The sequence below is a fragment of the Oncorhynchus kisutch genome, linkage group LG10, assembly GCF_002021735.2.
Source record: "Oncorhynchus kisutch isolate 150728-3 linkage group LG10, Okis_V2, whole genome shotgun sequence".
Classification (NCBI taxonomy): Eukaryota; Metazoa; Chordata; class Actinopteri; order Salmoniformes; family Salmonidae; genus Oncorhynchus; species Oncorhynchus kisutch.
The window spans coordinates 23,332,972-23,344,622 of NC_034183.2; the positions used below are offsets into that span (position 1 = coordinate 23,332,972).

The window sequence follows — 11,651 nt, forward strand, 5'->3', positions numbered from 1 at the left end:
TGAAAATACTGCAGTAGTTATCTTTAGTGCACCAATTAAGTTACTTTGATTTCTTATGGAGTATAATAAGAGACTAAAGCAAACCATGATTAGATTTGGTGTTTTTCTGTCAATGTTGCAATTGATCTACATTCATACACTACCATTGACAGAGTATACAGTATTCAAACTTTAAAACGTTTCAGCTTTTCTAGGGATTACATTTGTTACTAAGTGTGATTTGTCTACCTAGTTCATTATGTTTGTATGAAGTGCTCATAACATTTTGTATCCACGTTTCACTTTTTCTTTTCTGGCATTGCACTTTTCTGAAGTTCTTTCATCTAATGTATTTTTTTTATTCCATAACTTTCTCTTAAAGTTAAGCTCAAACTGCTTTATTTTATATTTTGGGCTTGGGATTTGTCTCTATTTTCTTACCTGGCAAGTTATGTTCAGCCATTTCGGATACAGAAAAGTTTTGCACTATTTTCTGTCATTTTAAATGAATGGTAGCTTTGACCAATCAATACAATTTTTAATATATATATATATATATATATATATATATCTGCCATATTATGTATTTTTATGCCATCGATGAAGTCTTTAAACCTTTTGGAATCCGTTTGATGCATTTTCCAAATACCTCTGGCTGTATACTTACCTCAAAGGAAGAGCCAATTACAACAGTTATAAACTTTTGTGTATTATTTCCTTGACAAAAATCTGTTATGCTACATTCTTAGGAGAATGTCCAACTGTAAAACAAAATGTTTTCTCCTTACTAATTATGCAAATATATTGGTTTAATGTTTTGACGGATGTGGTTTAGTTCATATTTGTTTACCTTAGTGTCCTTGTACTGTCTGGCACAAGAAGGGAGAGCTATGGTTGCTACTCAGACAGAAATACTGCCTTGCATCACTATTTACTTTTTAAAATGCACAAATTCCACAGTATCATTGCACTATCCCTGGAAGGATGTGGCAGAGAAATCTCTTGTAATTCCAAGTGCATTGCAACCCAAGTCTGACCAACTGACCGCATCATTCATCTAGATCAGGATGAAGAAATGAAGAAAAGGAAGACGGCGTTAATCATACTCATCCATAACACCCTCTGTGTGGGTGCCTACAGAGAATATTGATTAAATATAAACTTGTTTTCATCTGGAATCCATCAAATTAGTTAACTAGAGTAGGAACGTCTTTCTTTTGACAAAACGTGTAGGACACATATTTGAAACCAAAGATATTGCATAATGAACTGCATTACTTTCCTGTTCACTTCAATGAAGTGTTTGTTGTTTAGCCCCTTTTGTAACCTTTTGGGGCTTTCAGGTGAGCAAATGTGGTTCTGGTCTTAATTAGGCTGAGAAATTCCTTGAAGGGGTAGAATTGTGTGGTGGCGGTGGGCTAAACTTCACTGGAAACTGAATGGTCTGGACACAAAGGAACTTTTGTTTCAGAGACCTCTGGTTTGGGGGTAGATTCTCAGACTCCCGGCGCTCTGCATGGGAATGGAACTGTCTATAAAGGCTGCTGCTTACTCCGCATTTCAGACTGGGCTTCCTGCACACAAGCTGTTTATTCTCTAAAGGAAAATGGTTAGTCGGTGAGTAACTCCTTTTTGTACATTTTCCTTCGCTTCGCATAACTTTCCAATACAAGAATATCGTAAGTTGGTGAGTAAGCAAACTTTTTGCAGACTTTCCACGTTGCGTAACTGACAGGAGTATGTAAATTGTTGATTAACTGTGTTGTGCTAAGTTGTATATATTTTTTAAAGTATTTGTACCTTCTCATTACTATTTTACTGCATGCTACTGTCAAGCAGTTGAACATTTCTTTTTCTGGTCTGAGATTGTAGTTTTTGGTTTTGATGAAGTTTAACTTCACATTTAGGGCAGAATGAGGTACCTCATTTAGATTTTTAGGTTGGGCCAGAAAAGTCAGATCACCAGCCTATGCTTTTGTGAATGGATGTTTATTTTCACTTTTGTTTCATTTTCAGAATTCAGCATCCGGCTGGTGGGTACAAGAAAATATTTGAGACGTGTGGAGAATTGAATGAACCTATTCCTGCTATCGTTGTAGGTAGGTGAGGAACAGGTCTTAGACTCCACTCCCCTTTGGTTTACAAGCAAGAAGGTTGGTGTTTTATCATGGCTGAGTGAGGATTGAACACGACAGGGTAACATGGATAATTTCATGCTGTGTTCAGGTGTGATTCCAGAATGGCTGAGTGGCAGTCTATTGCGTCTGGGACCCGGCCTGTTCGAGGTGGGGGCTGAACCTTTCTACCACCTTTTTGATGGCCAGGCCCTCATGCACAAGTTTGACCTAAAGAATGGCCATGTGACCTACTATCGGAAGTAAGCCCCTGCGTGTTGACTTCAGTGATGATGCATAACACATTTACACACTGACTGTGGTGAAATCTATATTATGAGGAGGGGGCCATGCAATAATTTTACAGTAACACACTGGTAGTAATTGTGGAGTTTTGTGAAATGTTCCCCTCGGCCAATAAATGTGACTGGAATGTTTTGGGCAACCTCGGCGTGGGCTGTTTCTAATTAAAACAGTGACTAAAGCACAGAGACCTTCTGCTCTCAAAGGCTTCTGAAAGCTAAAACAGAAGTGGGCCTATCAATTCCCAATCTGTATGTTCCAAGCTACATGTTAATTGTTTTTAATGTCCAATGCAGCTGTTTTTTTTTTATCTCTATCAAATAATTTCTTTTATTTATTTAGTCTTTTTGACTGTTTAAATTGAAAAAGTAATTTCTCATGCAAGAATTTTGTTAGGACTGTCTGGGAGTGGTCTGCGTGCGGGACCTAATTGGATGAGCCTAATGAGGGAGAGACAGTTTTCAGGATACATACTAACGGTTATTGGCAGAGGTTTAAGTCTTTCTTGGTCAATTAACTTCTACCACCTGGGGATGTCGCCAGGCAGGCCAAAACTCCATCCCTCCAAAACAGGCTGAAAGTTTTTTATATATTTTAATTTCCTTCCCCCCCCCCCACCTACTCTTACACTAACAGGGTATTGTCATTTTCACAGTATTATTTCAACTTCAGAGTCGATGTCCGCGCACCCATGCAAATCTAATTGGCATAATAAAAAATACCCATAAGTCAGTTTTAGCTACAACTATATATTTTTTTGCACTGGATGCGTCTCAATCCACCGCATCCGCCAGTCGCACTTCTGCATCTGCGGTGAAAGGTGACCGAGCTAGAGCGGAGTTTGTCAGACCATAAGACATCGACGTCGTCATAAGACGTCGTCTTAAGACGTCGTCTTACAAAATAGTCTGTAGTGTACGCAAATGGGACTCTCACAAACGATGGTGTTTTGCTTTATGACCCCCACAACCATCTTGGGACTTGTCTGAAGTGGGTACAGCTGATCTGACAACTTCTGTCTGGAGTGTCCGAACAGTTTAGGCTACGTGTCATACATGTTGTTTTGCTCTAGGATGCTCACAAGACTCGTCTGAAGGTCCCCCGGCACCAGTTGTGGGGAAAATATTATTGGAAGTACAGTGTATATATGGAGACTGTTTAGTGCCAAAAATAAGGCACTAAATGTAAAAAATAACATTAAAATAAAAGTCCTGATCTTATATCGCTGATAAAGAACAGACACTTCAGAACCAACTTTCTTCAGATTTTTTGGGGGGACTGTTCCATGTAGTGAAACTGTTATTCAATGTGTTTGGATGGGCTAATAAGGCAGTAAGGCCAAAAATGACAGGGCTTAGACTGTTAAGTTAACCCTTATGTTCCTCTGTAGATTTGTCAAAACAGATGCCTATGTGCGAGCCATGACAGAGAAAAGAGTGGTCATCACTGAGTTTGGAACAGCAGCCTACCCAGACCCCTGCAAAAATATATTCTCACGGTCTGATTTGCTCTAATTTTATGATAAAGTAAAACAATGTCCTCACAATTCCGTTATTAGGCATTACATAAATTATCCACGCTTTCCTCATTTCATGAACCCTTTTCTTCTGTCTTTGTAGGTTTTTCACCTACTTCAAAGGGATTGAGGTGACAGATAATTGCTTAGTGAATGTGTACCCTGTTGGTGAGGATTTCTATGCCTGCACAGAAACCAACTACATCACCAAAGTGGACCCAGACACACTGGAGACTCTGAAAAAGGTATGTGCTACTCACCCTGGCTAACATCAGATAGATTGAACATAAGAACTGTCGTACGTCACAAAGGAGAAGTCTCACAAACTGTTTCTCCAGGTGGACCTGTGTGATTACCTCTCGGTCAATGGGGTGACGGCTCATCCACACATTGAAAGTGATGGAACGGTGTACAACCTTGGGAACTGTTTTGGGAAGAACATGTCATTGGCCTACAACATTGTAAAAATTCCTCCCACACAGAAAGGTTAGTTCTGCATATAGCATTGAGACTATTTTTCTTGAAGTGAGATGTCCCTAAATTAAGTGCATTGGGTCTTGTCTTTTTCTGATGCTTGTTTTCAGACAAGTCCGATCCCATTGCAAAGTCCAAGGTTCTTGTGCAGATACCCAGCAGTGAGAGATTCAAGCCCTCGTATGTTCATAGGTTAGTGACATCGTTGATTGAGTTCACATTCTATGTTGGAACATTTGTGCTTATTACATTTATTTCAATGCTTTTTTCTGTGTCGTCCATCAGCTTTGGAATGACAGAAAACTACTTTGTCTTTGTTGAGACTCCAATAAAGATCAACCTTCTAAAATTCTTGACCGCTTGGAGCATCTGGGGCACAAATTACATGGATTGCTTTGAGTCAAACGAAACCATGGGTGTAAGTAAAGTTGTAGACCACTTCTCTAACTGCATACAAAGCCTGTTAGCGTTTCACTTTTGATTAATATAGTGCCAAAATATCAATCTCACTATTACAAATGTCTTCATCACCAGATAATAGTATTTTTCTTATATAGACATGGTTCCATCTGGCTATGAAGGACCCAGCTAAATACATAGAGCATAAATTCAGGACCTCTGCCTTCAATCTCTTCCATCACATCAACAGCTATGAGGACGATGGCTTCATCGTTGTTGACCTGTGTACTTGGAAAGGGTAGGTAATTGACCAGTTGTTGTTTTAATGACTTGAGAATAACATGTACCAGACACTTATCCAGTGCCCCTTTCTTTTGTTTGGTTTCAGTCATGAGTTTGTCTACAACTACCTATATCTGGCCAACCTGCGGGAGAACTGGGAGGAAGTGAAGAAAGCTGCTATGAGGGCACCTCAACCGGAGGTCCGGCGATACATTCTGCCCATAGACGTCCACAGAGTAAGCTATGTGCCCTTATTCTTGTAATTTCTGAAATAAGTAGTAATCACTGCTTTGATGTTATCATCTCAGGATAGAGGACTATATCAGTGAAGTCTTTCCCTTTTGTACTTGCAGGAGAAACAGGGGAAGAATCTGATATCTCTTCCGTACACCACAGCCACTGCAGTGATGCGCAGTGATGGAACCATCTGGCTGGAGCCTGAGGTTCTGTTTTCTGGACCACGACAAGGTAACCCACACACAGCATGTTTTATTCAACTTTGATGGTTCCCCTATTCTTATACCATCTGATGCCACTAACGATCTGTTCTTTCATATCATCAGTCGTAAGATTTTCCTTATTCGGTAGAATCAGTCATTGAAAATCCTTTATCACTGCAGCATTCGAGTTCCCTCAGATCAACTACAGTAAGTTCTCTGGGAAGAACTACAGCTATGCCTATGGACTGGGTCTGAACCACTTCATCCCTGACAGGGTAAGTATAGCACGCAGGCTAGAACTAGTAGTACATTATCCAACTCTGATTAGGTTTATGATTAAAACTAACCTGCTGATAGTCATTCAGGGAGTGAGTTTGATTGTGTCCTGCTCCAGATTTGCAAACTGAACGTGAAGACCAAGGAGACGTGGGTGTGGCAGGAGCCAGACTCGTACCCCTCAGAACCCATCTTTGTGCAGACCCCAGACTCTGTGGAGGAAGATGACGGTAAACAGAAGGGTTTTAGGCGACTCTATAATATCACAATCTGTTGTCTAACATTTCAACTGGATCAGGTGGCATGAATTACCATACCTAAGCAGTGTTAGGTTCTAAATAACAGGATAAAGACTGCCGGACAACAATAAAAGCTCAAACCAAGTTTATTCACCCAATGTGTCAGGCAGCTGAACAGACAGACATGTTCCCACCAGCACGTGTGTGTGTGTGTGTGTGTATATACAGTTGAAGTCGGAAGTTTACATACACCTTAGCCAAATGCATTTAAACTCAGTTTTCACAATTCCTGGCATTTAGTAGTAAAAATTCCATCTTAGGTCAGTTAGGATCATCACTTTATTTTAAGAATGTGAAATGTCAGAATAATAGAGTTATTTCTTTCATCACATTCCCAGTGGGTCAGAAGTTTACATACGCACTCAATTAGTATTTGGTAGCATTGCCTTAAACAATTTAAACTTGGGTCAAACGTTTTGGGTAGCCTTCCACAAGCTTCCAACAATAAGTTGGGTGAATTTTGGCCCATTCTTCCTGACAGAGCTGGTGTAACTGAGTCAGGTTTTCTAGATCTCCTTGCTCGCACACGCTTTTTCAGTTCTGCCCGCAAATTTTCTATAGGATTGAGGTCAGGGCTTTCTGATGGCCACTCCAATACCTTGACTTTGTTGTCCTTAAGCCATTTTGCCACAACTTTGACCCCAAGCATACTTCCAATGTCCATTTGGAAGACCCATTTGCGACCGAGCTTCAACTTCCTGACTGATGTCTTGATGTTGCTTCAATGTATCCACAATTTTACTTCCTCATAATGCCATCTATTTTGTGATGTGCACCAGTCACTCCTGCAGCACAGCACCCCCACAACATGATGCTGCCACCCCCGTGCTTCACGGTTGGGTTGGTGTTCTTCGGCTTGCAAGCCTCCCCCTTTTTCCTCCAAACATAACGATGGTCAAACAGTTCTATTTTTGTTTCATCAGACCAGAGGACATTTCTCCAGAAAGTACAATCTTTGTCCCCATGTGCAGTTGCAAACCGTAGTCTGGCTTTTTTATGGCAGTTTTGGAGCAGTGTCTTCTTCCTTGCTGAGCGGCCTTTCAGGTTATGTCAATATAGGACTTGTTTTACTGTGGATATAGATACTTTTGTACCTGTTTCCTCCAGCATCTTCACACGGTCCTTAGCTGTTGTTCTGTGATTGATTTGCACATTTCGCATCAAAGTACGTTCATCTCTAGGAGACAGAACGCGTCTCCTTCCTAAGCGGTATGATGGTGGCGTGGTCCAGTGGTGTTTATACTTGCGTACATTTGTTTGTACAGATGAACGTGGTACCTTCAGGTGTTTGGAAATTGCTCTCAAGGATGAACCAGACTTGTGAAGGTCTACAATGGTTTTTCTAAGGTTTTGGCTGATTTCTTTTGATTTTCCAATGATGTCAAGCAAAGAGGCACTGAGTTTGAGGCCTTTGAGGCCTTGAAATACATCCACAGTTAGGGTAGCCTACTGATTAGAGCATTGGACTAGTAACCGAAAGGTTGCAAGATAGAATCCCTGAGCTGTCATGGTACAAATCTGTCGTTCTTCCCCTGAACAAGGCAGTTAACCACTGTTCCTAGGCTGTCATTGAAAATAAGAATTTGTCCTTAACTGATTGGATTGTAAAATACATTTTTAAAAGGTACACCTCCAGTTGACTCAAATGATGTCAATTAGCCTATCAGAAGCTTCTAAAGCCATGACATCATTTTCTGGAATTTTCCAAGCTGTTGAAAGGCACAGTCAATATAGTGTATGTAAACTTCTGACCCACTGGAATTGGTGATGCAGTGAAATAATCTCTCTGTAAACAATTGTTGGAAAAATTACTTGTCAGGCACAAAGTAGATGTCCTAACCGGCTTGCCAAAACTATAGTTTGTTAACAAGAAATATGTGGCGTATTTGAAAAACGAGTTTTAATGACGCCAACCTAAGTGTATGTAAACTTCCGACTTCAACTGTATATGTGTATCTATCTCCAGCCCACAATATGGGTGAAGTCTCCTCCTTCCCTCTAAATATTATACCTTTATTGCTAGGCAGGAAGTTAAGTGATGTGGGTAATAAACTGTTCCTTCTCGCTTAATGGGACCTGAACTGAACTCTGCCCCATTCCTCACTAATCCACAGCTCTCCACCCTTATCAGTGACCACAACCATATACGTTCCTCCTACAGATAACCATTCACTTCTGTTCTAGAAACCAGACTGTGGCCCTTTCCATAGGATACCTGATGATTTAACTGTATTTCAAGTTTATGAGTCAGAACCCATCAGTGGGATTCACCTTAGTGTGACGTAAAATGCTGGCATACCGGCAGTATACAACTTGAAATACAAATGTAGGTATGCCTCTCTCGCACACTTCTGGTTTTGTGGTTGTGATACTGCTCTCTTTTCCTCCTTCTAGGGGTGTTGTTGAGCATCGTGGTGAACCCTGGAGCAGACCAGAGGCCAGGGTACCTCCTCATCCTCAATGCCAGAGATCTGACAGAGATTGCACGGGCTGAGGTGGAGGTTATCATCCCTGTCACCTTCCATGGAATGTACAAGCCTTAGGACCACTTTCTCAACACATCTACAGAACAATCATAATACTAAAACTGTTGGATTATACTTTACACAAGACATCTAGTTACAGTGCATTCGGAAATTATTCAGACATCTTCCCTTTTTCCACATTTTGTTAACGTTACAGCCTTATTCTAAAATTGATTAAATAAAAATAGTTCAGCAATCTACACACAGTACCCCATAATGACCAAGTGACATTATATTTGAGACATTATTGCAAATGTATTTATCAAAATACAAATACCTTATTTACATAAATATTTAGACATTTTGCTATGAGATTTGAAATTGAGCTCCGGTGCATCCTGTTTCCATTTATCATCCTTTAGATGTTTCTGCAACTTGATTGGAGTCCACCTGTGGTAAATTCAATTGATTGGCCATGATTTGGAAAGGCACACACCTGTCTACATAAGTTTCCACAGTTGACAGTGCTTGTCAGAGCAAAAACTAAGCCATGAGATCGAAGAATTGTTCGGAGAGCTCCGAGACAGTAATGTTGAGGCACAGATCTGGGGAAGGGTACCAAAAACTGTCTGCAGCATTGAAGGTCACCAAGAACACAGTGGCCTCCATTCTTTAATGGAAGAAGTTTGGAACCACCAAGACGCTTCCTAGAACTGGCTGCCCGGCCAAACTGATTAATCAGGGGAGAAGGGCCTTGGTCAGGAAGGTGACCAAGAACCCGATGGTCACTTGGACAGAGCTCTAAAGTTCCTCTGTGGCGATGGGAGAACCTTCCAGAAGGACAAACATCTCTGCATCACACCACCAATCAGGCCTTTATGGTAGTGGCCAGAAGGAAGCCACTCCTCAGTAAAAGGCACATGACAGCCCACTTGGAGTTTGCCAAAAGGCACTTAAAGTACTCTCAGACCATGAGAAACAAGATTCTATGGTCTGATGAAACCAAGATTGAACTCTTAGGCCTGAATGCCAAGCGTCACATCTGGAGTAAACCGGACACCATCCCTACGATGAAGCGGGAGAGCAGCATGATGTGGGTATGTATTTCAGCAGCAGGGACTGGGAGACTAGTCAGGATCGAGGCAAAATACAGAGATCCTTGATGAAGTCCTGTTGCACTCTGGAGCAGGTTAACAACCCTAAGCACACAGTCAAGACAACGCAGGAGTGGCTTCGGGGTGTCTCTGAATGTCCTTGAGTGGCCCAACCTGAGCCCGGACTTATCATATCAAACATCTTTGGAGACCTGATAATAGCTATGCAGCAACGCTCCCCATCCAATCTGACAGAGCTTGAGAGGATCGGCAGAGAAGATTGGGAGAAACTCCCCAAATACAGGTGTGCCAAGCTTGTAGCGTCATGCCAAGAAGACTCAAGGCTGTAATCGCTGCCAAATGTGCTTCAACAAAGTACAGAGTAAAGGGTCTGACTATTTAGTTAAATGTGATATTTCAGTTAAAAGAAAATTGCAACATTGTCTACAAACCGGTTTTTGCTTTGTCATTATGGGGTGTTAGGTTCTAAATTTCAGAGTAAATAACTCAAGGACACTAGAGAAGCTTAGCCAAGTTGAATTCTTCCCAAAGGGTCGATACAGCTGTAATTCAGACATGGCTTCCAAGGGAGGGTTGCATCATTCTTGCTAAGTGAACTAAGTGATATGAGCCTTCAACGGTTTCTCCCCTTATCAGTACTGTCACATGCGATTGTTTTCCCTGCACTCAGTCCCTCCCAAGCTTCATCATGGCACCCCTCATTTCTCTTTCGTAGCTAATGTTCCTATACTTCTGAGTATAACAATGTTCCAAGTTTAGCGCTGAATCCAAAAGGGGTATTGAGCATAGATTGAGGTGGAAAAAAACAATTAATCCACTTTAGAATAAGGTTGTAACTTAACATTGTGGAAAAAGTCAAGGGGTCTGAATACTTTTCAAATGCACTATCATTTGAGTATCTATTTGTTGAGGCATCGCTGGTGTTGCCTATGGAATGTACTGTTTGATCATGTAGCCTGTTCATTTGCTTAGTCCACATAGTAATGTAAACTCAGAAAAAAAAGAAACGTTCCTTTTTCAGGACCCTGTCTTTCAAAGAGAATTCATTAAAATCTAAATAACTTCACAGATCTTCATTGTAAAGGGTTTAAACACTGTTTCCCATGCTTGTTCAATGAACCATAAACAATTAGTGAACATGAACCTGTGGAACGGTCGTTAAGACACTAACATCTTACAGACGGTAGACAATTAAGGTCACAGTTATGAAAACTTAGGACAGTAAAGAGGCCTTTCTACGGACTCTGGAAAAACACCAAAAGAAAGATTCCCAGGGTCCCTACTCATCTGCGTGAATGTGCCTTAGGCATGCTGCAAGGAGGCATGAGGACTGCAGATGTGGCCAGGGCATTAAATTGCAATGTCCGTACTGTGAAACGCCTAAGACAGCACTACAGGGAGACGGGAAAGACAGCTAATCGTCCTCGCAGTGGCAGACCACGTGTAACACCTGCACAGGATCGGTACATCCGAACATCACACCTGCGGGACAGGTACAGGATGGCAACAACAACTGCCCGAATTAAACCAGGAATGCACAATCCCTCCATCAGTGCTCAGACTGTCCTCAATAGGCTGTGAGAGGCTGGACTGGGCTTGTAGTCGTGTTGTAAGGCAGGTCCTCATCACCGGCAACAACGTCGCCTATGGGCACAAACCCACTGTCGCTGGACCAGACAGGACTGGCAAAAAAGTGCTCTTCACTGATGAGTCGCGGTTTTGTCTCACCAGGGGTGATGGTCGGATTCGCGTTTATCGTCGAAGGAATAAGCGTTTCACCGAGGCCTGTACTCTGGAGCGGGATGGAGGTGTAGGGTCCATCATGGTCTGGGGCGGTGTCACAGCATCATCGAACTGAGCTTGTTACCATTGCAGGCAATCTCAACGCTGTGCGTTACAGGGAAGACATCCTCCTCCCTCATGTGGTACCCTTCCTGCAGGCTCATCCTGACATGACCCTCTTGCATGACAATGCCAATAGCCATACTG

The 11,651-nt window shown here is 41.7% G+C and overlaps 1 protein-coding gene across 1 annotated transcript; it reads left to right on the forward strand.

Moving 5' to 3' along the window:
• The first annotated feature begins 571 nt into the window (after positions 1-571).
• Positions 572-10,805, forward strand: LOC109882208 (retinal Mueller cells isomerohydrolase). Its single transcript, XM_020474293.2, has 14 exons — positions 572-1,596; positions 1,996-2,078; positions 2,206-2,356; positions 3,787-3,894; positions 4,016-4,157; positions 4,251-4,398; positions 4,497-4,578; positions 4,672-4,804; positions 4,944-5,083; positions 5,174-5,303; positions 5,421-5,535; positions 5,688-5,782; positions 5,902-6,013; positions 8,477-10,805. Exons 1-14 carry the CDS (start codon positions 1,586-1,588, stop codon positions 8,623-8,625), a joined length of 1,599 nt encoding a protein of 532 aa, XP_020329882.1. The 5' UTR covers positions 572-1,585; the 3' UTR covers positions 8,626-10,805.
• Positions 10,806-11,651: the final 846 nt, after the last annotated feature.